The 26,341-nt window shown below is 45.0% G+C and overlaps 2 protein-coding genes across 5 annotated transcripts in view; one reads left to right on the forward strand and one right to left on the reverse strand.

Annotated features, from left to right (window-relative positions):
- Window positions 1-14,962, reverse strand: part of FAM185A (family with sequence similarity 185 member A) — a 67,296-nt gene extending 52,334 nt beyond the window's left edge. For 2 of the 3 annotated variants that reach the window (XM_070755133.1, XM_070755131.1), the window contains exons 1-3: window positions 14,091-14,592; window positions 12,861-12,970; window positions 10,752-10,844 (exon numbers count right to left, since the gene is read on the reverse strand). In XM_070755133.1, coding sequence (XP_070611234.1) covers window positions 10,752-10,844; window positions 12,861-12,970; window positions 14,091-14,511 — 624 coding nt within the window. In that variant the 5' untranslated portion in view covers window positions 14,512-14,592. Of the gene's footprint in view, window positions 1-10,751; window positions 10,845-12,860; window positions 12,971-14,090 lie in introns of all 3 variants that reach the window. The other variant, XM_070755132.1, reaches the window with a different exon arrangement.
- A 244-nt stretch (window positions 14,963-15,206) lies between these two features.
- The window catches only part of CCDC146 (coiled-coil domain containing 146), a 123,989-nt gene continuing 112,854 nt past the window's right edge, over window positions 15,207-26,341 (forward strand). For both annotated transcript variants that reach the window (XM_070755190.1, XM_070755192.1), the window contains exon 1: window positions 15,207-15,301. The gene's annotated coding sequence lies outside the window, so the exon portion shown is untranslated. The remainder of the gene's footprint in view (window positions 15,302-26,341) is intronic.

Below are 26,341 nucleotides of genomic sequence, written 5' to 3' on the forward strand. Positions count from 1 at the left end.
TTGTGCTTCTATCTTGTGATTGCTCAGTGCTTAATATCCTGTATTTGCTTCGTGCTTATTCTGGATTGTTTATATTTTGTTTATATGTAAATAATACTTATTTAACTAAGTCTGTGTCTTGGCTTTATCACACAAAATTCTCTGCTCGGTGATGTCGAAGGTTTCATAGCTTAGCTATACCGAGACGTGCCAACAAGACCCCATTTGGAATATTGTGTTCAGTTCTGGAGACCTCACCTACAAAAAGAGATGGATCAAATTGAACAGGCCCAAAGACGGGCTACAAGAATGGTGGGAGGTCTTAAGCATAAAACTTTATCAGGAAAGACTTCATGAACTCAACCTGTATAGTCTGGAGGACAGATGGGAAAGGGGGGACACGATCGAAACATTTAAATATGTGAAAGGGTTAAATAAGGTTCAGGAGGGAAGTGTTTTTAATAGGAAAGTGAACACAAGAACAAGGGGACACAATCTGAAGTTAGTTGGGGGAAAGATCAGAAGCAACGTGAGAAAATATTATTTGACTGAGAGTAGTAGAGACTTGGAACAAACTTCCAGCAGACGTGGTTGGTAAATCCACAGGAAATGAATTTAAACATGCCTGGGATAAACATTCATCCATCCTAAGATAAAACACAGGAAATAGTATAAGGGCAGATTAGTTGGACCAGGAGTTTTTCTGCCGTCAATCTTCTATGTTTCTATCTTTCTATTTTCGGCATTTATTTGCTTCTGCGCATTTTTGCTTCAACAACAGAAATTTTGAGCTGCTCTGTGATCCTAAGTCGAGAACTACAATCTATATTCAGCTTCTTAAAACCACCAAGGTCATGTTAAAGCAGATAGGCCAAATCCTACAACAATTAAACCAAAAGTGGTTCAACTAATTCAATTTACAACACCCAAGAGCAAACGAGGATTCTAATATATTCTTGTAAACTTGTACTACACGCTGTTTAATTCCAAACTGATTCAGGCCGCAATCGACTATCCAATGTGCTTTTAATTTTCCAAATCTGATTGTTTTATGGGCAGCCTCTGAGTGATTTACAGTTTTCTAACATCTGCGCTGACATTTAAACATCTTTGTCTAGGTTTTTTTAATGGCAGTTTTGTTCCGCCACTTAGAGACATCATTATGTAGTTAAGATGCAGTGTTTCCAGGATACATGGAAAGCACGGCGAAGGTTTAAACCAGAGGTAAAATGTTCCCGGTTCGCTCGTGCCTGTCGGTTGTACGAGAGCTTTCCTGAACCCTGTTCTATCCTGGGCCTACGCAGCTTGGAAACAAAGGAGGAATCCACTCATTGATATTTGCAAATCAGTCTTTCGATATATTTATTTATTTATTAGATTTGTATGCCGCCCCTCTCCGAAGACTCGGGGCGACTCACAACAGCAATAAAAGCAATATAGCAGTGGAACAAATCTAATATTAAAAACATATAAAACCCTATCATTATTTAAAAAAACCAAACAGCACATTCATACCAAACATAAAACAAAGTATAAAAAAGCCTGGGGGGAAAGGTATCTCAACTCCCCCATGCCTGGCGGTATAAATGAGTCTTGAGTAGTTTACGAAAGACAGGAAGGGTGGGGGCAGTTCTAATCTCTGGGGGGAGTTGGTTCCAGAGGGATGGGGCCGCCACAGAGAAGGCTCTTCCCCTGGGGCCCGCCGAATGACATTGTTTAGTCGACGGGACCTGGAGAAGGCCAACTCTGTGGGACATTATTGGTCGCTGGGATTTGTGCGGTAGCAGGTGGTTCCAGAGGTACTCTGGTTCAATGCCATGTAGGGCTTTAAAGGTCATGACCAACACTTTGAATTGTGACCAGAAACTGATCGGCAGCCAATGAAGCCTTCGGGACCGCAGAAGGCAGTCCTGGAGGCGGTTCCCAAGATGGGCCTGGCTCATTCATTCATTCATTCATTTAGTCCAATACACAATGAGGGTTTTAGTGGGTATATATCTATATACACATAGTAAAATACATGATGAAGGTTATAGAGGAGATACTCATAGCAAAATATATATATGAAAGAATAGAAAAGAAGGTATAGTAATAGAACATATCAATGAAAGAATAGAAGAAGAGATATAGGAATAGAAGAAAGGTATAGGAGATATAGGAGAGCAATAGGACAGGGGATGGAAGGCACTCTAGTGCACTTGTACTCGCCCCTTACTGACCTCTTAGGAATCTGGATAGGTCAACTGTAGATAATCCAAGGGTAAAGTGTTGGGGGTTTGGGGATGACACTATGGAGTCCGGTAATGAGTTCCACGCTTTGACAACTCGGTTACTGAAGTCATATTTTTTACAGTCAGGTTTGGAGCGGTTAATATTAAGTTTAAATCTGTTGTGTGCTCTTGTGTTGTTGTGGTTGAAGCTGAAGTAGTCGCCTACAGGCAGAATGTAGCAACATATGATCTTGTGGGCAATACTTAGATCATATTTAAGGCATCTTAGTTCTGCGGAGAGGGGCGGCATACAAATCTGATTAAACTTAAACTTAAACTTAAACTTTCTAGGCCCAGGATTGAAAGTCTAGTCTCGTAGGGTATTCTGTTTCGAGTGGAGGAGTGAAGGGCTCTTCCGGTGAAGTATCTTAGAAACATAGAAACATAGAAGACTGACGGCAGAAAAAGACCTCACGGTCCATCTACTCTGCCCTTATACTATTTCCTGTATTTCATCCTACAATGGATATATGTTTCTCCCAGGCATGTTTAAATTCAGTTACTGTGGATTTACCAACCACGTCTGCTGGAAGTTTGTTCCAAGGATCTACTACTCTTTCAGTGAAATAATATTTTGTCATGTTGCTTTTGATCTTTCCCCCAACTAACTTCAGATTGTGTCCCCTTGTCCTTGTGTTCATTTTCCTATTAAAAACACTTCCCTCCTGAACCTTATTTAACCCTTTAACATATTTAAATGTTTCAATCCTGCCCCCCCCCCCCTTTCTCTTCTGTCCTCCAAATCTTTGGACATTTTCAAAGGTGTTAATGTCTGAGATCCTCCTCAGAATCTATCCTTACCAGAGTTAGATGAGAAACACTCATAACAAACCCTGGGAAGAGCAAAAAACATCCCAACGGGCCTTCCGGAAGTCCGGAGTGGGCATATATGTGCATGTTATTGTGCACCCAAGCCAAAAAAAGGTTTCGCCATCACTGGCCTATATTTAAAAGAAAAGGATTTGGCACACTAATTGAATTCATGAGGGGCTTTCTCTCTTTCTCCCTCATTATCTTTTGGCAACTGAAGGCTGAAGTCTCCCGTTTCGGCACCAGGAGAGCTTACTGTGTTCAGTTCTGGAGACCTCACCTACTAAAAGATATTGACAAAATTGAACGGGTCCAAAGACGGGCTACAAGAATGGTGGAAGGTCTTAAGCATAAAACGTATCAGGAAAGACTTCATGAACTCAATCTGTATAGTCTGGAGGACAGAAGAAAAAGGGGGGACATGATCGAAACATTTAAATATGTGAAAGGGTTAAATAAGGTTCAGGAGGGAAGTGTTTTTAATAGGAAAGTGAACACAAGAACAAGGGGGCACAATCTGAGGTTAGTTGGGGAAAAGATCAGAAGCAACGTGAGAAAATATTATTTTACTGAAAGAGTAGTAGATCCTTGGAACAAACTTCCAGCAGACGTGGTAGATAAATCCACAGTAACTGAATTTAAACATGCCTGGGATAAACATGTATCCATCCTAAGATAAAATACAGAAAATAGTATAAAGGCAGACTAGATCGATCACGAGGTCTTTTTCTGCCATCAATCTTCTATGTTTCTATGTTTATAGTGAAACAGCCATAAACCTCCATCATGCCTCGGTTTGAAACGTTGAATCTTAAAACTACCTCACGATGTCTACAACGGATGGAACAAAACCATCTTAAAAAGGATCCTCGGGGAGAATGAAAGACAGGTTGATTGTTAACAGAAATTGGTCTGTGAGGAAGACAGCCAAATTCCTTACTCCACGGCTGCCCGACTGTTATATTTATGTGGGAAGACCCCACCGCACCCCTAGAAGAGTGAGATATTTTGGGAAATATTTAAAAGGCCAGAATATTATATTCCCCCCCTCCTCCCCAAGGGAAACATGGAGAAAGATGCATTTAAAGACAGAAAGCAGACACTTTCTTAATGGCTTCTCCTCAGCAGACATTTTGGGCCTACTAAGAAAGACTAGGCCGGCCTATCTAACAAAACAGAAAGCCTTCCGCTCCAGGATGGATGGTGTCATGTCCCTGGCAACCACAGGGGGCACTAGTTTGACAGGAACAACGTTGATTCCCATTGGTTGCTTAATAAATATAAATAACCTGTCAGTGTATATTGTTCTGAGATATTTTGGGAAATATTTAAAAGGCCAGAATATTATATTCCCCCCCTCCTCCCCAAGGGAGACATGGAGAAAGATGCATTTAAAGACAGAAAGCAGACACTTTCTTAATGGCTTCCCCTCAGCAGATATTTCGGGCCTACTAAGAAAGACTAGGCCGGCCTATCTAACAAAACAGAAAGCCTTCCGCTCCAGGATGGATGGTGTCATGTCCCTGGCAACCACAGGGGGCACTAGTTTGGCAGGAACAACGTTGATTCCCATTGGTTGCTTAATAAATATAAATAAGCTGTCAGTGTATATTGTTCTTACCGTGTTTTCCCGAAAATAAGACACTGTCTTATATTAATTTTTGCTCCAAAAGTTGTGCTACGTCTTATTTTCGGGGGGTGCCTTATATTTCTCAAATAAGACAAATTCAAAGGCAGAAAAGCTGACACCCCCAAAGAAAGTGTATACCGTACGGTACACTGATTACGGTACGGTACCTGTCAGTATGGCACCCCCACACACAAACGACGGCACTTATATGGTACAACAGTATACTCCTGCTATTGCAGCTTCTGGCCACCAGAGGAACTACAGTCTACGCACTGTAGTGGAGACTGTAATGGCGGTGAGACAGCAGCAGACTGTGTTGGCTTTACTGGATGGTACAAAGCGATGGAAGGGGCCAGCAGGGGACGCCACATTATTACGGTACCGCTATGAACAGCTTTGAATGGTACCGTATGTTTTTCCACCATACCGTATGTAAATTTGACTATGCCTTATTTTCGGGGGGTGCCTTATATTACCAAATTCTGCAAAACCTCTGACATGCCTTACTTTCGGGGTACGTCTTATTTTCGGGAAAACAGGGTAGTTCTCTGACTGAGGTTTTGTTATGTTAATAAAGTTGTGTTGCTGCATCCACCGTATCTTGGGGTCATTTAATATAGATGGGATTAAGAAGAACAGCACAGGACCAGGCAGGGGTTCCACTTACTGGCTGCTACCAGTATATTCTTCTAGATGGTCACAGGTGAGCGAGCGCCTGGCGGGCATGCGCGCACCCATCGGTGCAAGATTTAGCTTCTGCGCATGTGCAGCAAGTGAAATGTTGCATGTGTGTGATTTCACCTATTTTCGGTGATGCCAAAAATCGGCGAAATTTCACATGCGAGAGCATCCTCCCGCGAGATTTCATTTGTTGCACATGCGCAGAAGCTAAAACTCGCGCCAACGGGTGCAGAGATCAAAACATCGGGGGCGCAAGAATGTGTGCGCATTTCCACTTCCAGAGCCCTGAACCCAGCCGTACCGGCTGCAACCCATTCAGGGTATCATAGGATTAACCCAACTACCATTTTGCAGAAGACACAGAGCTCACTACATTATACAATGAGGAGGTTATTTCAGTCATTGCACAAACCCGCACAGCAGCATCTCTGAAATCCATCTACCAAACCGTTTAATCACGTTGAATATGCAGATTGTGATGTAATCTGACTGGCTGACAAAAGTATATATACATAATACAGTGATCCCTCGAGTTTCGCGATCTCGAGCTTTGCAAAACGCTATATCGCGATTTTTTCACCCGATGATGTCACTCCCTTCCTTTCTCATCTTTCTTTCTCTCTCTCTTTCTCTATCTTGCTTCTTCCTCTCTCACACTCTCTTCCTCCCTCTCTCATCTCTTTCTTTCCTTCTCTCTCTTTCTCTATCTCTCCCCCTCTTGCTCTCGAGCGGCGGGCGGCACCCAGGGAAGGTTCCTTCGGCCGCCCAGCAGCTGATCTGCTCAGCAGCGCAGTAGCAGCGAGGAGCCGAAGATGGGGTTTTCCCTTTGCGTGGGCAACGGGGAAACCCCATCTTCGGCTCCTCGCTGCTACTGCGCTGCCGAGCAGATCAGCTGCTGGGCGGCCGAAGGAACCTTCCCTGGGTCTTCAACTCCCAGAGCGGCGGACAAGCGGCGGCCGGACAAGCGGCAGACAAGCGGCGGCCGGACAAGAAAAGCGGCGTCCGGACAAGTGGAAAAGCGGCGGACAAGCGGCGGCCGGACAAGCGGCGGAAAAGCGGCAGCCGGACAAGCGGACAAGCGGCAGACAAGCGGAAAAGCGGCAGACAAGCGGCGGGCGGAAAAGCGGCAGCCGGACAAGTGGACAAGCGGCGGACAAGCGGAAAAGCGGCGGACAAGTGGCGGCCGGAAAAGCGGCGGCCGGACAAGCGGCGGACAAGCGGCGCGCGGAAAAGCAGCGGCCGGACAAGCGGACAAGCGGCGGACAAGCGGACAAGCGGCGGACAAGCGGGCAGGCAGGCGGCTCCTCAGCTGCTGGGTCTTCTCAGGTGCGGAAGTAAAAACACCATCTGCGCATGCGCGGCCATGGAAAAAGGGGCGCGCATGCGCAGATGGTGTTTTTACTTCCGCACCACTACATCCCGAAAAATCAATTATCGCGAGGGGTCTTGGAACGGAACCCTCGCGATAATAGAGGGATCACTGTACACCTTCGTATAGGTGTGGCTTGTGTCTTGACTTGAAGGTATTGTTTAGAGTGGCTTGTGAATTAGTGTGGCTTGTGGTAGCTGAAGACTTGTAGCTGAATATTGTCACTGAGAATAGGTAGAGTACTTTGTATAGTAACTGCTAGAGAGATAGCTACAGTGTAAATAGTGTACGTTTGCAATGAAAGAAATAAATATTTTCCTAAGAAATTCTGCAGTAAGTGTCTTCAATTATCTTCAAGACAAAAGTTTATTATTTATTTATTTATTGGATTTGTATGCCGCCCCTCTCCGCAGAGTCGGTTCCTGATATCCTGGTCTAAGGCAGGGTGGGTTAGCTGCCTTGGCTATCTAGGTGGGCTAGCTTCTGCAAAACGTTACTCTAACAAAAATTGATCCCGGTTTGAAGTGTGGAAAACGGTTTTGGTACCGTAGTAACTTCGAAACATCACTAAATAGTCTGGAGGACAGAAGGAAAAGGGGGGACATGATCGAAACATTTAAATATATTAAAGGGTTAAATAAGGTTCAGGAGGGAAGTGTTTTTAATAGGAAAGTGAACACAAGAACAAGGGAGCACAATCTGAAGTTAGTTGGGGGAAAGATCAAAAGCAACGTGAGAAAATATTATTTTACTGAAAGAGTAGTAGATCCTTGGAACAAACTTCCAGCAGATGTGGTTGGTAAATCCATAGTAACTGAATTTAAACATGCCTGGGATAAACATACTGTATATCCATTGTAAGATAAAATACAGGAAATAGTATAAGGGCAGACTAGATGGACCATGAGGTCTTTTTCTGCCGTCAGTCTTCTACTGTGTTTCCCCGAAAGTAAGACAGTGTCTTACTTTCTTTTTACCCCCAAAAGCCCCACTACGTCTTACTTTCGGGGTATGTCTTACATTGGAAAAAAATTGAAAGGGTCGCGTTCCCGAAGGCATCTCCCCAGAGTCCAGAAGGGCAGCCGCGGGACAGGAGCCATAGACGCGTGTTGGGGAAGCGTGTGTCTGGAGGGGAGGAGCCGCTCTGCGCAGTTGGGCAGCCCCACCTGCCTGCCGGAAAGGAGGCGGGCGAAGGAGGGCGCAGCTCTGGCCGCTCACCTCGGAGCTGGTCGGCCTCGCTGGCCGCTTGCAGCCGAGCCTCGGCAGGACTCGGTTGCTGGGACGAGCGCCTTTGCTGCAAGCCGCCGCCCGCTCGGCTCGCTTCGGACCAGCGCCGTCCTTCGCTTTGCCAAGCCGGGGAAGAGGCGGTGGCGCTGCGGCGAGGCGAAGGCGAGGGGCGCGCGGGGAGCTTGGAAGCGACGTCATCGGGCTCCCCCCCCCGGCAATACCCCCGTGTTTCCCCGAAAGAAAGACATATGTCTTACTTTCGGGGTACGGCTTATATTAGCCGACCCCCCTGAAACCCCCGATACGTCTTACAATCGGGGGTGTCTTACTATCGGGGAAACAGGGTATGTTTCTAAATGATGTATTTATAGAAATTTATAATTCTTTCCTTACAGGTCTGCCGAAACTGGGATCATTCAACAGAAATTGACAGGAAAATTTTTACAATCTTATAGTACAGTGATCCCCCGTTTATTGCGTCCCCAACCATTGCGAACAGGGTACTTCGCTATTTTTCAACCCGGAAGTCAAAAATACCATCTACGCATGCGTGCCGGGCACGCATGCGTAGATGGCAGCGGCTTCCCTGGGTCTTCCCCCTCTTGCTGGCGTCAGCGAGGAGTTTCCCCCACCGCCCACGCAAACTCCTCGCTGCCGCCCGCCCTTCGCCCGCCCACGCCGTTCATTCTCGCCGCTTTTGAGCTAAATCCGGGAGCGAATTCGCTCCCGGATTTAGCTCAAAACCGCCGATAGCAAGCGGCAAGGAACAGCTTGTCTCGGCGCTTTCGAGCTGTCAGCTCGAAAGCGCCGAGACAAGCCGTTCCTTGCCGCTTGGTATCGCCGGTTTTGAGCTCAAAACCGCCGGTTTTCAGCTCAAAACCGCCGATAGCAAGCGGCAAGGAACGCCTTGTCTCGGCGCTTTCGAGCTGTCGGCTCGAAAGCGCCGAGACAAGCCGTTCCTTGCCGCTTGGTATCGCCGGTTTTCAGCTCAAAACCGCCGATACCAAGCGGCAAGGAACGGCTTGTCTCGGCGCTTTCGAGCTGACAGCTCGAAAGCGCCGAGACAAGCCGTTCCTTGCCGCTTGGTATCGCCGGTTTTGAGCTCAAAACCGCCGGTTTTCAGCTCAAAACCGCCGATAGCAAGCGGCAAGGAACGCCTTGTCTCGGCGCTTTCGAGCTGTCAGCTCGAAAGCGCCGAGACAAGGCGTTCCTTGCCGCTTGCTATCGGCGGTTTTGAGCTGAGTCCGGAAGCGAATTCGCTTCCGGACTCAGCTCAAAACCGGCGATACCAAGCGCCCCCCGGACCCCCAACCCGGGTTTGGGGGGCTGCTAGGAAGCCCTCCATGCCGGCGGCAAACAGCCGCCCCGCCCCCAATCTTCGGCTCCTCGCTAGCGCTGTGGGAGTAAAAACACCGTCTGCACATGCGCAGACGGTGTTTTTACTTCCGCATCGCTACTTCGCGAAAACCCGCTCGTTGCGGGGGCTCCTGGAACGGAACCCTCGCAACGAGCGGGGGATCACTGTACTATGCAAAGAGAAATTTTACTGGCTAAAGCTGCCATCTTCTGGCAAGTAATATAGCACCTCTGTCTATTTGTTAAAGAAGAGATTTTCAAGAACTTTTCACAAGCGTGAATGTAGGATAAAGATCGTCTTCGATATACAGTGATCCCCCGATTATCGCGAGGGTTCAGTTCCAAGACCCCTCGCAATAATCGATTTTTCGGGATGTAGTGGTGCGGAAGTAAAAACACCATCTGCGCATGCGCGCCCCTTTTTCCATGGCCGCCCATGCGCAGATGGTGTTTTTACTTCCGCACCTGGGAAGACCCAGCAGCTGAGGAGCCGCCTGCCTGCCCGCTTGTCCGCCGCTTTTCAGCTTGTCCGCCGCTTGTCCGCTTGTCCGGCGCTTTTCAGCTTGTCCGCCGCTTTTCCGCTTGTCCGGCCGCCACTTTTCTTGTCCCCCCGCCGCTTTTCCGCCGCTTGTCCGGCCGCTGCTTGTCCGCCGCTTTTCCGCTTGTCCGGCCGCCGCTTTTCTTGTCCGGCCGCCGCTTGTCCGCCACTTGTCCGGCCGCCGCTTGTCCGCCGCTCTGGGAGTTGAAGACCCAGGGAAGGTTCCTTCGGCTGCCCAGCAGCTGATCTGCTCGGCAGCGCAGTAGCAGCGAGGAGCCGAAGATGGGGTTTCCCCGTTGCCCACGCAAAGGGGAAACCCCATCTTCGGCTCCTCGCTGCTACTGCGCTGCCGAGCAGATCAGCTGCTGGGCGGCCGAAGGAACCTTCCCTGGGTGCCGCCCGCCGCTCGAGAGCAAGAGGGGGAGAGATAGAGAAAGAGAGAGAAGGAAAGAAAGAGATGAGAGAGGGAGGAAGAGAGTGTGAGAGAGGAAGAAGCAAGATAGAGAAAGAGAGAGAGAAAGAAAGATGAGAAAGGAAGGGAGTGACATCATCGGGTGAAAAAATCGCGATATAGCATTTCGCAAAGATCGAGATCGCGAAACTCGGGGGATCACTGTACAGTATATTCATATACTACGTACAACGTGAAAAATGATTCTTGGCAATCATTTTTGTCAATTCATAATTCAGCGTTGAATTAAGCAACATTAGAATAGCAGTTAAGCACAGAATTAATTTTTAAAATTTAGATTTTTAGATCCCCCCCCCCCGAATTAACAGAGGACGCAAGTACAAAAAATAAAATAATTCTTCTCATTTTCTTTAGTATTAAAAATATACTTTTTAGCGAAGCTCAATTTATCTTACGCTAGCCCCATGGTTCTCACTTACACTTTCTTGTGATACAGAAATATCAATATTTCCATGAAGAGTTCCCAAACTGGCAATGTCCCCTCCTTTTGCTCGGAGATCAATTTTCTGACTCTGAAATTAAAAAAAACAACACCTGCATGTTAAAAAAGTTTACTTTCTTTTTTCTTGAAAGATTCATTTCCCGGTTATGGGAACATTCTAACTTTCAAATCTGATTCTCCTTATATTTCTTTGAATTTTCCTGGAAAATGGAGATCTGCAGGGAAACTGTTTTTCAACTAGTTCTACGGCACACGCTGATAACGTTGAATTACTGCCCGTTGTGCAGCTCTTAAAGTAAACAAGCAAAGAAACATAGAAACATAGAAGATAGAAAATCCTATGTTTAGAAAGCTTTGAACTACATTGCCTTAAACATGGCCTAAGCATAGCCCATAAAATCATCTGCTACAACGTCCTTCCTATCAATGACTACTTCAGCTTCAACCACAACCACACACGAGCACACAACAGATACAAACTTAAAGTAAACCGCTCCAAACTCCACTGCAGGAAATACGACTTTAGTAACCGAGTACAGTGATCCCCCGGGTATTGCGATCCCGATCATTGCGAAACGGCTATATGGCGATTTTTCAACCCGGAAGTAAAAACACCATCTGCGCATGCGCACCCTTTTTTCTATGGCCACGCATGCGTAGATGGCGCCGGGCAGATCAGCTGCTGGGCGGCTTCCCTGGGTCTTCCCCCTCTTGCTGGCGGGAGGGCGAGCAGCGGGCATCAGCGAGGAGTTTGCGTGGGCGGCAGGGAAACCCCAGCGCCGCTTCCCAGCTGAGTCCTGAAGCCAAACGCGGAAGTTCGCTTCAGGACTCAGCTGGGAAGCGGCGCGAGCGAACGGCGTGGATGGGCGAAGGGTGGGCGAGCGGCAGCGAGGAGTTTGCGTGGGCGGTGGGGAAACCCCAGCGCCGCTTCCCAGCTGAGTCCCGAAGCCAAACGCGGAAGTTCGCCTTTGCCTTCTGGCTTCAGGACTCAGCTGGGAAGCGGCGCGAGCGAACGGCGTGGGCGGGTGAAGGGCGGGCGAGCGGCGGGCGTGTGGGCAGTCAGGCGGCGGACAAGCGGCGGGCGGACAAGACAAGCGGCGGGCGCGGCAGCAGCGAGGAGTTTGCGTGGGCGGCGGGGAAACCCCAATCTTCGGCTCCTCGCTGCTGCGGCGGAAGTAAAAACACCATCTGCGCATGCGCAGATGGTGTTTTTACTTCCGCAGCGCTACTTCGCGAAAAACCGATCATTGCGAGGGGTCCTGGAACGGAACCCTCGCAATAATCGGGGGACCACTGTAGTTGATGCATGGAACTCACTACCTGACTCTGTAGTATCATCACCAACCCCCCAAAACTTTACCCTTAGACTATCCACTGTTGACCTCACCCGATTCCTAAGAGGTCAGTAACGGGCGTGCATAAGTGCACCAGCGTGCCTTCCATCCCCTGCCCTAATGTTTCTCTCTTAGTAGTATCATGTATATACAGTAAGTATTATTGTATCTTTGTATACCGCCAATATGTACTTGACAAAATAAATAAATAAATAAATACAGCGTTCCCTCGATTTTCACGGGGGATGCGTTCCAAGACCACCCGCGAAAGTCGAATTTCCATGAAGTAGAGATGCGGAAGTAAATACACTATTTTTGGCTATGAACAGTATCACAAGCCTTCCCTTAACACTTTAAACCCCTAAATTACAATTTCCCATTCCCTTAGCAACCATTTAGATCATTACTCACCATGTTTATTTATTAAAGTTTATTTAAAAAATATTTATTAAAGTCGGATGAAAGTTTGGCGATGACACATGACGTCATCAGGCGGGGGGAAACCGTGGCATAGGAAAAAAACCCGCAAAGTATTTTTTAATTAATATTTTTGGAAAACCGTGGTATAGACTTTTCGCGAAGTTCGAACCCCTGAAAATCGAGGGAACACTGTAAATAATAAATAAATAATAAATAAATAAATAAATAAATATAAATCTGCAAGAAGTAACCCTGAGATAACGGACATTTATGATGCTGAACGTTAGATATAATTCTTAAAACACAGAAAGGTCACGACGACAGACCGATACCTGTATTGACTTCAATACACTTGTTCCCTTCTCGGTTTCGACTTTGCAGTTGGCACACTGCATTTGTTCAATCTTCACAGAGCCATTTCCTGACGTCTGGATATCCAAATCTGAAATTAAATTTTTTAAAAAGTTAACCACGAATAGAGATCAGAACAGTCTTAAGTTTTATTTCGTGATGCCAGCAATGAAACACGGAGAGCAAGATGCCTTATCCTGCTTGCAGAGCATATTTTATCTATCTATCTATCTATCTATCTATCTATCTATCTATCTATCTATCTATCTATCTATCTATCTATCTATCTATCTATCTATCTACCTACCTACCCACCTACCCACCCACCCACCCATCTCTATAATCCATTATTCTATCTATCTATCTATCTATCTATCTATCTATCTATCTATCTATCTATCCATCTCTATCATTATTTAATAGGATAGGAAAGGATAGAAAAGTAGAATAGAATCGAATAGAAAACAGGGTTAGGATAAGAAAGGATAGAAGAATAGAATAGAGCACATGGATAGGAAAGGATAGAAGAATAGAATAGAAAAGAAAACAGGAACAGGAACAGGATAGGATAGAAAAGTAGAATAGAATAGAAAATATGGTTAGGATAGGACAGGATAGAAAAATAGAATAGAATAGAATAGAACAGAATAAAAAACAGGGTTAGAGTAAGAAAGGATAGAAGAATAGAATAGGGAACATGGATAGTAAAGGATAGGATAGAAGAATAGAATAGAATAGAAAACAGGAACAGGATAGGATAGAAAAGTAGAATAGAATAGAAGAATAGAATAGAATAGAATGGAAAACAGGAATAGGATAGGATAGATAGTAAAGAAAAGTAGAAAAGAATAGAATAGAATAGAAAACAGGGATAGGATAGGATAGGAAAGTATAGGATAGAAAAATAGAATAGAATAGAATAGAATTTTTATTGGCCAAGCGTGACTGGACCCACAAGGAATTTGTCTTGGGTGCATATGCTCTCAGTATACATAAACAAAAATATACATTTGTCAAGTATCAAGAGGTACAGCACTTCATGATTGTCATAGGGGTCAAATAAGCAATCAGGAAACTTCCTTGGACCAAAAAAAATATCAGACAGTGGAGCAAAACTCATTTCACCAGTGCCTCGCTTAGCGATGGCAACGTTGGGCTCCACTGCGATGGTTAAGTCGAGGACCGCTGGCATTTTATTGCGCCGCACCTACCAAATTTTACAGGAGCCCTCACATCCAGGGACACCGCGCCGTCCAGGCCATCGGAGATAATCATAACCTCTTTCCGGGCTTGGTCATAACTCACAAGCAGATCCGAGGCCGGGATAGGACTGGAATCCTTCCCTTTAAGGCCAACAAATACCTGGTCAGAACCAGGGTACCGGTGGGGGTCCAGGGGACCCACTGTAATGTGGCAAGGGAGACGCGCCTTCAGAAGACCGAAGGGACCGACCTTCAAGGTCCACTCCTTGAGAAGCTTATTAGTCTTGGGGTCCTTTTCTCCAGGACCTAGGTTTGCCTTGCTGGTGGACAAGCCCACGTGGTGGGGACTTCTCCCCTTCAGCAAACCATGATTGGTCCTTGCTAAAGCCTTTCCCACCATGTAGCACCATCCTGGCCACCTCCCTTGCATTGTTTGGTTGAATCCTTGTTTGGTTGAATCCTTGTTTAGTTGAATTCTTGTTTGGTTGAATCCTTGTTTGGTTGAACTCTTGTTCGGGTTGAACCCTTGTTCGGTTGAACCCTTGTTCGGTTGAACCCTTGTTTGGTTGAACCCTTGTTTAGTCGAATCCTTATTTAGTTGAATCCTTGTTTAGTTGAATCCTTGCTTAGTTGAACCCTTGTTTGTTTGCATCCTTGTTTGTTTGAATCCTTGCTGTTTTGCTAAGATGCCCATCTAAGATCTTCCTTTCCCCAATTTTTGCATGGACAGAGGGGGGTCAACTGCATCAGAAACCCCCCTTACAAGCCTCTCCCCGTTCACTTCCGCCTCCCAAAATCATGCGTTGCATCCAACGGGAGATGCACAAAAAACAGCACAAATACTGATCTGCAGCTGAAGCATCATACTACCCGGACATGTCAAGCTTACAGCGAGGGCTGCTGGGAATTGTGGTTTCCCCGTCCGCGCCGAAGGCACGCAAGCGCACAAGCAGGGCGGTTTTTTTAAAACTACAGGTTCCGGAATGCCATTCGGTCTCCCCCTCCCTTTTTTTCTTTTTGCCAATGGCTGAGAGGAGAGGAGGATGGAACGTTTCATCACCCAATGAGAAGGGGGGGGATCGGGGGGGGGGGGGGAAATAAGGGCGGGGAATGATTGATCTCCTTGGAAACGGGTGATGCTAACGGGCGAGTCGGTTGCTAGGCGACGCGAGACCCGAATCCTGGGAAAGAAAGAGTAACGCGAGTTGTAGTAAACGCCGGTAAGATTAAACTGGGTTAGACTCGGCTGGATTGTGCGAAGGGGAGGTTTTGTAGTCGGGGGGGGAAAGATACAAGAATCAGGAATAGAGTTTCTTTCAAGAAATTCCCGCTCTCGGTTATTCCTTGGCTAGGTCACGTTTTTTTTTTTAAAGTGGTGGATAGGAGACCACCAGGAAATCCCAGGAATGTCGCTTTGACTGGGCAACGTCCCGTCCCCCCCCAAAAAAGGCAAGGGGAAAAATTCACTTACCACGATAAATGTAAATATATAAATAAATAAATTTATAAATGTAAATAATAGAATAGAATAGAATAGAATTCTCTACTGGCCAAGTGTGATTGGACACACAAGGAATTTGTCTTTGGTGCAGATGCTCTCAGTATACATAAAAGAAAATATAGATTTGTCAAGCATGGTGAGGTACAACACAATGATTGTCATAGGGGTCAAATAAGCAACGGGGAAACAATATTAATAAAAATCTTAAGGATACAAGCAACAAAATACAAGCAACAAATATTGCCAGTAAAACTGCATTGATGTATTGACAAAGTCAAGGAAATCCAATGTTTGCTTTCTATTTATGGCAATAAATAAAATAAGGTCATTTGAAGTTACAACAGTGCTGAAAAAAAGTGACATATTACCATTGCAGCATTAGCATTTAGACTTATATACCGCTTCATAGTGATTTTACCGCCTTTTCTAAGCATTTTACAGAATCAGTCTCTTGCCCTCAACAATCTGGGTCCTTATTTTACCCACTGGTTGCAGGAGGCTGTCACAGTCAAAAACGGAACTCGGGAGATTTGGTGAGATTTGAACTGCTGGTGAGATTTGAACTGCTGAACTACAGCTAGCAGTTAGGTGAAGTAGCCTGCAGTGCTGCACTCTAACCACTGCGCCGCCCCGGCTCTTCATGCATTTGTTTTCGTAGATTTACACGGGTATATGTATGTACGAATCCCAGCGACCAGTTAGGTCCCACAGAGTGGGTCTTCTCCGGGTCCCGTCAACTAAACAATGTCGCTTGGCGGGACCCAGGGGAAGAGCCTTCTCTGTGGAGGCCCCAGCCCTCTGGAACCAACTCCCTCCAGAGATTAGAATTGCCCCCACCCTATTTGAACCAGAACTTCACCCCCACCACTATTTATAAGAAATAAATGGCAGTTGCAAACAAACCATACTCAAACCAGCACGAAGCCAATAACGTCAGCCTGAAGATGGCGAATATGATTTCGCTGAAACGCCCCAAAGATACTCAGAATATTACACGGGGAAAAACCCAAACTAAGATGTTGAAAGAAAATGCATAAGCTGCGCCCACAGTGTGGTAGTAAAAATTTTGGTAGCCCTTCACTGCCTAGACCCGTGAAAATCTACAAAAAATTTATATACATATATACAGTATATATAAACACACACACACAAACATACACACACACACACACATATATATAAACAAAAAAAACCCTAATTGTTTGGGCAGCTCCTGTAATTTTTGCAACATTGTTTAATCCAGTGATTTTCAACCTTTTTTGAGCTGCGGCACATTTTTTACATATACAAAATCATGGGGTACATTGAGCGAGGGGGGGAAATGGGGGGGGGCTAAAAAAAGTTTGGACAAAAAAATTCTCTCTCTCTCTCTCTCTTCCTCCCTTTCACTCTATTTCTATCCCTCTTTCTCTCTTCCTTCCTTCCTCTCTCTCCATCCCTCTTTCTTTCTCTCCCTTCCTTCCTCTTTTTTTGCTCTCTTTCTCTCTCTTTCTTTCTCTCTCTCGCTTTCTTTCTCTCTTGCTTTCTTTCTCTCTCCTCTCTTTCTCTTGCTTTCTTTCTCTCTATTGCTTTCTTTCTCTCTCCCTCTTTCTCTCTCTTCCTTCCTTCCTCTCTCCATCCCTTTCTCTCTTCCTTCCTTCCTCTCTTTTTTGCTTTCTTTCTCTCTCCCTCCCTCCTTCCCTCCCTCCTTCCCTCCCTCTTTCTCTCTCTTTCTTTTTCTTTCTCTTGCTTTCTTTCTCTCTCTTTGTCTTTCTTGCTTTCTTTCTCTCTCTCTCTTGCTTTCTTTCGCTCTCCCTCTTTCTCTCTCTTGCTGAGCTTCGCGGCACACCTGACCATGTCTTGCGGCACACTAGTGTGCCACGGCACACTGGTTGAAAAACACTGGTTTAATCTATCTTCTGATCCAAAGAAAGTTAATGATGGGTATTCAAGCTGTCTAATGCTGGAAATAAATTGAATACGGAATATGGAATAGCGAGTGCTATCAGGCAAGATTTGCCAAGATTTCACTCTTTGTTTAAGTCAAAGTACATATTAATAAAGCTTCATCCATAGTTGCGTCCTTGAGAAAGATAAGGGTGGTTTAAGGTGTTTCCAATAGAGGTTACCTGCTAATTCCTTTCTTAATTATGCTTTAATTACTTAATTTTTAATTACTTTCTGCAGTAAGATATTGGTTCAAATGCCTCTCTTAGCTGGTGACTGTACAATGTGAAACCTATTCATTTGCTTTTTAATTTTGCATTGGCTTGTTTTCAAACACGTCTTTACATCTTTTCTATACTGTATTTGTAGAGCTCATTTCCGGGTAATTAGTACTGTAATTCACTTATATGCCGCCAGAGGGCAGCAGCAATCCACCCAATACTTTGCAATTACATTTTCATTGAAGTTAATTTGGTGATAGGGATGGGAAATTAATTTGCTTTGCTTTTGGCATAATGACCACTTCCTGAACCAATACAATTATCCTTTAAAAAAAAATCACAGTAAGCCATTTTAGCAGATATTATAGGAAATTACGTATTGGTAGTATACAAAGATATAACAATGTTTATATACAGGATACTAGTAAGAAATAAGCATAAGGACAGGGGACAGTAGGCACGCTGGTGCACTTATGCACGCCCCTTACTGACCTCTTAGGAATCAGGAGAGGTCAACAATGGATAGTCTAAGGGTAAGGTTTTGGGGGTTAGGTGATGAAACTACAGAGTCTGGTAGTGAGTTCCATGCATTAACTACTTGATTACTGAAGTGATATTTCCTGCAGTTACGTTTGGAGCAGTTTACTTTGAGTTTGTATCTGTTGTGTGCTCGTGTGTTGCTGTGGTTGAAGCTGAAGTAGTCATTGACAGGAAGGACGTTGTAGCAGATGATTTGATGGGCTGTGTTCAGGTCGTGTTTAAGGCAACATAGTTCTAAGCTTTCTAAACCTAGGATTGTAAGTCTAGTTGTGTAGGGTATTCTGTTTTGAGTGGAGGTGTGGAGGGCTCTTCTAGTAAATTATCTCTGGACATTTTATGTGTTTATGTCTGAAACATGGTGTGGGTTCCAGACACATGAGCGGTATTCAAGGATTGGCCGGGCTGCTGTGGCAGAGGCCGGGCAGGTGCCACCTCTCCTCGGCTGAGGCAGTTTCCCTCCGAGCGCCCTTCACTGACCGTTGTACCCTTCCAAAGTCGAAAGATTGGGGTGGGGGGTCATGGAGCCGAGCCCCTTCCCGCCAGAGAATTAGGCCCGGCTGAGGCAACTTCACTCCGAGAGAGGCGGCCCCTCTCCGGCCCCTGCCACAGTCGCTCGCCCGAGCCAAGACTGCCACCCAACAACATCGCGCTGGTGCCGACGATGGCTCTGTCCCTACAGGGCCTGTTCGCCGACCTCCTCAGCCTCATGATTTGGCGGCAGCGGGGACCTGGGCGTGGACGTGACATTCCCGATGCTGGTGCTCCCCGAAGGGAAGCTGTTGGAGTCGCCTCAGCGGTTGCCACCACCACCGCTGCCTCCCATCCCGCCTCAGCAACATTTGATGTATAAGACGCACCCAATTTTTAAAGCGCTTTTTTGAGGTAAAAAGTTGCGTCTTATACACCGAAAAATACAGTACGTTTCTCTCTTATTAGTACCAATATCAGGTATATAAATATACATTAGCAGTACATACTAGACAAAAATAAATGAAATAAAAATAAATAAAATAAAATAATAATAAATAAACAAATAATAAATAAAATAAATAAATTGTTAGATGAGTAGCCATATACATTTTCTTTAAAAAATATATATCGCTGCCAAAAATAAAAGGGAATTCATCCTCATTATTCTTTTTGCTTTGTACAGTGATACCTCGTCTTACAAACGCCTCGTCATACAAAATTTTCGAGACACAAACCCAGGGTTTAAGATTTTTTTGCCTCTTCTTACAAACTATTTTCACCTTACAAACCCACTGCCGCCGCTGGGATGCCCTGCTTCCGGACTTCCGTTGCCAATGAAGCACCCATTTTTGCGCTGCTGGGATTCCCTTGAGGCTCCCCTCCGTGGGAAACCCCACCTCCGGACTGCCGTGTTTTTGTGATGCTGCAGGGGAATCCCAGCAGGAAGTCCGGAGGTGGGGTTTTGCAGTGAGGGGAGCCTCAGCGAAATTGCAGCATCACAAAAACACAGAGGTCCGGAGGTGGGGTTTCGAGGACTTCAATGTTTTTGCGATGCTGAGGTGGGTTTCCCATGGAGGGGCGCCTCAGGGGATCCCAAGAGCACAAAAACGGGCGCTTCGGCTGGCAAAAGGGGTGAATTTTGGGCTTGCACGCATTAATCGCTTTTCCATTGATTCCTATGGGAAACATTGTTTCGTCTTACAAACTTTTCACCTTAAGAACCTCGTCCCAGAACCAATTAAGTTTGCAAGACAAGGTATCACTGTATAACTATTACAATCTTACACAGGGGGTGTGTTTCTGAGGCCCACTTCCCAGTCCTATTCCTGAGAAAGCATTAAAAAAAATAATCTTAAAATATCCATTTCTTTGAACTTTTGTTTTTACAGCTGCAGTTTTCTTGGTAAACAAATTCATTTTCTGTCAGGAGGCTAATTCCTCATGAAAAAAAAATAAAAAAAGAATAGCCAGATGAGATGGATCCTTCATAAACATGTAGACATAACACACATAAATAGGACAGAAATAGCATGTTTATTGGAAAACCCTTGGAACAATACAGTGGTGTAGGTGGCCCTCGACAAGACATGACTCTAACCATCTGCATATTCTTCACAAACTGGAATGTTCTTGTTTTTTTACCTCATATGGATAACTGCACTTCTTTCACAATTCTTTGGAAGCTTGTTTTTGGAACGGAAACATTGCTTAGGAACTATAATAATCTGCATTCCTGAACTGCAGAGATTAGACTACAGGTTCCATGTCGGGCTAACCTGGAGGAGATATTTAGAATTCATCTTTAAATTCCGGGATGGAAGCGAAGGATAGAAGTTTTAATTGTTCAATGCTTGGAAGTTTATTCATTTTATTTGTATTTATTTATTTATTATTTATTAGATTTGTATGCCGCCCCTCTCCGGAGACTCGGAGCGGCTTTGTCAAGTACGAATTGGTGGTATACAAAGATATAACAATGTTTATATACATGATACTAGTAAGAGAGAAACATTAGGACAGGGGACAGAAGGTACGCTGGTGCACTTATTTGTTTATTAGATTTGTATGCTGCCCCTCTCCGTAGACTCGGGGCGGCTCACAACAATAACAAAGACAATGTAAGAACAAATCTAATAATTTAAAAAACACTAAAAAACCCCATTATTAAAAGCAAGCATACACACAAACATACCATGTATAAACTGTATAGGCCCGGGGGAGATGTCTCAATTTCCCCATGCCTGACGACAGAGGTGGGTTTTAAGGAGCTTGCGAAAGGCAAGGAGGGTGGGGGCAACTCTGATATCTGGGGGGAGTTGGTTCCAGAGGGCTGGGGCCGCCACAGAGAAGGCCCTTCCCCTGGGCTGTGCCAAACGACATTGTTTAGTTGATGGGACTCGGAGAAGGCCAACTCTGTGGGACCTAACTGGTTGCTGGGATTCGTGCGGCAGAAGGCGGTCCCTGAGATAATCTGGTCCGGTGCCATGAAGGGCTTTATAGGTCATAACCAACACTTTGAATTGTGACCGGAAACGGATTGGCAACCAATGCAGACTGCGGAGTGTTGGTGTAACATGGGCATATTTGGGGAAGCCCATGATTGCTCTCGCAGCTGCATTCTTTATTTACTTATTTTATTTATTTATTATTATTTATTAGATTTGCATGCCGCCCCTCTCCGAAGACTTATGATAGTTGCTGGGGAAGGCGAAACACGGGCCTACTGGGCCCACAAGAAGTTGGGAAACAGGCCATTTTTGGCCTCCAGAGGGCCTCCGGGGAGGCAGGAGAAGCTGTTTTTGCCCTTCCCAGGCAATGAATGATGGGTGTGGGCACATTCACATGCGCGATAGCACATGCCCACGCTCTTTTGGCACCTGAGGAAAAAAAGATTCGCCATCACTGCTCTATCCCCTCCCCTCTGTGTGTGTGTGTCTGTGTTTGTGCGTGACGTGATCACAGTTTGTAACACTCCACTTAACAACCACGGGCAAAACCAAAAGGCTGTAAATAAATAAATAAATAAATAAATAAATAAATAAATAAATAAATAAATAAATAAATAAATAAATAAATAAATAAATAAATAAATAAATAAATAAATAAATAAATAAAAATAATAATAATAATAATAATAATAATAATAATAATAATAATAATAATTTATTAGACTTGTATGCCTCCCCTCTCCCAAGACTCGGAGCAGCTCACAACAAAATACAAAGCACAAATCTAATATTAAAAACCCATTATAAAACAGTCATATCATCCAATTAAACCATGCATAAAATGAAACAGCTAAGGGTCAGTTATGTCCCCCAAGCCTGGTGGCATAGGTGGGTTTTCAGTAATTTTCAAAAGGCAAGGAGGGTGGGGGCAGTCTTGATCTCCGCGGGGAGTTGATTCCAGAGGGCCGGGGCCGCCACAGAGAAGCTCTTCTCCTGGGGCCCGTCAGGCTACATTGTTTTGTCGACCGGACCCAGAGAAGGCCAACTCTGTGGGACCTGATCAGTCACTGGGATTCGTGCGGCAGAAGGCGGTCCCGAAGGGGCACCTCAAACTTAACCGTGGTCTTGCGAAGCGACAGGTAGATTTTGGGTTCAATTGTGGTCATATGTCGAGGACTGTTTTGAAGGCCTCGTCGGTTGGGCTCCTATTATGTAAAGTATGGGTCTCCTTGTTGGGAGATTAGCGCTAGAGACTTAACTTTAAGCTTTTCTACTTTATCAGACATGGAGTTTGAGACTTTTTCATATTTCTCTTGGCATATAACTGAACCCAGATTCCGCTGGAATTGTTTCCTCCGCGAGGCTGTCCAATTTTAAAACTGCTCGCTTTGATTTTATCAGTACTTTTATTGCTCTCATGGAATCGGTAGGATATTATTCTTTGTGCTTTTCTGTTTTTTTCAAATATGCCTTGGGAAGAGGTTACCCTTTAACAGGGGTCCCCAAACTTTTTACACAGGGGGCCAGTTCACTGTCCCTCGGACTGTTGGAGGGCCGGACTATTAAAAAAAAACTATGAACAAATCCCTATGAACACTGCACATACCTTGTTTTAAAGTAAAAAACAAAATGGGAACGTACTATTTAGAGGGGGGAGAAGGCCTGAAATTCGTATATGTTTATGTTTTGTTTTTAATTTTCTTTTGTTGACATCAGATTGGCTATGCAAGGTTTTCTTGGCTTATGAAAAATGTATACAGAAATAAGGAAGCACTTTGGCATAATGGCTAATAAGTTAGAAATATAATTGGTTTTTGCACTTTTTGAAGGAACATTAGGGAATTTAATTAAAAGAAAATGAATGTAACTGGATGACAAAATTAGAAAAAAAAACTTTTGCAATTTTTTGATGATTGATATTAGTTACTAACAAAATACTGCATTTTATTCATGGAAAATTAGATGGTACACTCTGTTGTTTGAATGTATGTTGAGAGAAAAATTTAAAAAAATTACACACACCCCAAAAACAGTCCTTCCTTCCTCTGTCCCTCCATTCATTTCATCCTCCCTTCCTTCCTTCCTTCCTTCCTTCCTTCCTTCCTTCCTTCCTTCCTTCCTTCCTTCCTTCCTTCCTTCCTTCCTTGTTCCCTCCATTTCTTCTTCCTTCCTTCCCTCCTTTATTCTTCTCCACTTCTCCTTCCCTCCCTCTCTTTCCCTTTTTTTCCTTTCTCTCTCTTCCCTGTGCTCTTGTCACTCACCAGCGGGCCGGATAAATGGCCTCAGTGGGCCGCATGTGGCCCGCGGGCCGTAGTTTGGGGACCGCTGCCCTTTAAGCTAGCTTCAGAAATTTTTTATGGCTTGAGATTTTGTCCGCCTTAGAAAAACGGCTGGATGTTCGTATAGCCATGGAATCATTTTATAGAGTGCTGTTCATTTTTATTTAACCTCATCATGCCAATTTAACCATCCGCTACAATGTCCTTCCTGTCAATGACTAGCAATAGCACTTTTTAAACAGAGCCAACATATTGCCCCCACAATCCGGGTCCTCATTTTACCTACCTTGGAAGGATGGAAGGCTGAGACAACCTTGAGCCGGTGATGAGATTTGAACCGTTGAGCTGCAGATCTAGCAGTCAGCTTTAGTGGCCTGCAGTACAGCACTCTACCCACTGCGCCACCTCGGCTCTTTTTAGCTTAGCTTAGATTTAGATGATACCCAGCTTTACGTCTCCACCCCATGTCCAATCAACCAAGCAGTGGAAGTGATGTGCCGGTGTCTGGGTGTCAACAGACTCAAACTCAACCTGGATAAGATGGAGTGACTGTGGGTTCTGCCTCCCAAGGACAATTCCATCTGTCCTTCCATTACCCTGGGGGGGAGGAATTATTGACCCCCTCAGAGAGGGTCCACAACTTGGGCGTCCTCCTCGATCCACAGCTCACATTAGAGAACCATCTTTCAGCTGTGGCAAGGGGGGCGTTTGCCCAGGTTCGCCTGGTGCACCAGTTGCGGCCCTATCTGGACCGGGACTCACTGCTCACAGTCACTCATGCCCTCATTACCTCGAGGTTCGACTACTGTAATGCTCTCTACATGGGGCTACCTTTGAAAAGTGTTTGGAAACTTCAGATCGTTCAGAATGCAGCTGCGAGAGCAGTCATGGGCTTCCCTAGGTAATCCCATGTTACTCCAACACTCCGCAGTCTGCATTGGTTGCCGATCAATTTCCAGTCACAATTCAAAGTGTTGGTTATGACCTTTAAAGCCCTTCATGGCATTGGACCAGAATATCTCCGAGACCGCCTCCTGCTGCACGAATCCTAGCGACCGATTAGGTCCCACAGAGTGGGCCTTCTCCGGGTCCCGTCAACTAAACAATGTCGGTTGGCAGGCCCCAGGGGAAGAGCCTTCTCTGTGGCGGCCCCAGCTCTCTGGAACCAACTCCCCCCGGAGATTAGAACTGCCCCTACCCTCCTTGCCTTTCGTAAACTCCTTAAAACCGACCTTTGTCGTCAGGCATGGGGGAATTGAGATATCTCCCCCGGGCCTACATAATTTATGTATGGCATGCTTGTATGTATGTCTGTTTAATAATGGGGTTTTTAAAATATTTTAACTGTAAATTTATTAGATTTGTTATAAATTGTTTTTGATTGTGTTGTGAGCCGCCCCGAGTCTGCGGAAGATGGGCGGCATACCAATCTAATAAACATAAACAAACATAAACATAGATTAGCTGTCTGTCTGCCATCTCCACGTTTTCCTCTGCGAAGGGGTAGCACAGCTTACTCCTCAATACTTAACAGAGGGCTTTGCAAGCAAAAACGGGCTCCCAAGTTCCATTTTTGACTGCGACAGCTTCCTGCAACCTTCTGCCGGCGAAAACAGAACTCGTGAGAGCTCCCTATGCCCCCCCCTCCATTTCTGGTGATAGAAGCACCCTCTAAACATCTGCGGACCAGATCCAGCCCTTGAGTTTGACACCCCTGCTCTAAATGGCATTTGTAATGTGGCAACGCTGATTTTTTTGTAAACATTTTTAAATTGATTATAACATATAACGATGAATATTTTGGCAGAAGAAGTTTCCAAAGGCATTAAACTGCCCATAATTCAGCTGACATACCGTTGGATTACTCAGTAACTATTTTGTTTGTTGGCCAATAACTTTTGTGCAATTCGCGCTATTACATAATGCTTTGAATTCTGTAGGAGGCATGCTCCCCTCCCCATTTGTCTAGGTTTTGGGGGGGGGGGGTTTGTGTGCATTTTTTGTGTTTTTTAATTCCTAAGAAAATGCAGCTGCTATAAGTCTCGCTGGAAGAGCAAAACGCCCCTGACGATAATCCAAACAGCATTGAAAGCCAACTTATAGTTGTTTTTAAAAATGTCACTGACCCGTGATCTACAGAAGAAAAGGAGAAGAAAAAATCTGGAGCATGTCTTTAATATGATGTACTAAGCAAATCAATTAATTTAAGGGGTATAAATATAAGTCAATTTAAATATATTTGGAAAAGTTGCAAGCTCATGTTTTATTCCATGTCAGGCGGTTAAGGCCTGAATAGCACCACCGGCTTTGATCTCCCCTTGTGGGGAAGGCCGTTTTTGCCCTCCCCAGGCTCCTAGAAAGCCTATTGGGTCTGGGGAGGGCAAAAAATGCCCCCAGTGTGCCATCACATGTCAAAAGTGGGATGGTGGTAGTATCACACGCACACATGTGGGGGACAGCCGGCCATTGAATTATGGTTGTGGGCATGAATAGAATAGAATAGTATAGAATAGAATAGAATAGAATCGTATCGTATCGAATAGAATAGAATAGAATAGAATAGAATTTTATTGGCCAAGTGTGATTGGACACACAAGGAATTTGTCTTGATGCATATGCTCTCAGCGTACATAAAATAAAATATACATTTGTCAAGAATCATGTGGTACGACACTTAATGATTGTCATAGGGGTCAAATAATGAATAAGCAATATTAATAAAAATCTTAAGGATACAAACAACAAGTTACAGTCATAAGTGGGAGGAAATGGGTGATAGGAATGATGAGAAAAAACTACTAGTAATAGTAGTGCAGAGTTAGGAAGTAGTTTGACAGTGGTGAGGGAATTATTTGTTTAGCAGAGTGATGGCGTT

This window comes from Erythrolamprus reginae, chromosome 6 (genome assembly GCF_031021105.1).
Source record: "Erythrolamprus reginae isolate rEryReg1 chromosome 6, rEryReg1.hap1, whole genome shotgun sequence".
Lineage (NCBI taxonomy): Eukaryota > Metazoa > Chordata > Lepidosauria > Squamata > Dipsadidae > Erythrolamprus > Erythrolamprus reginae.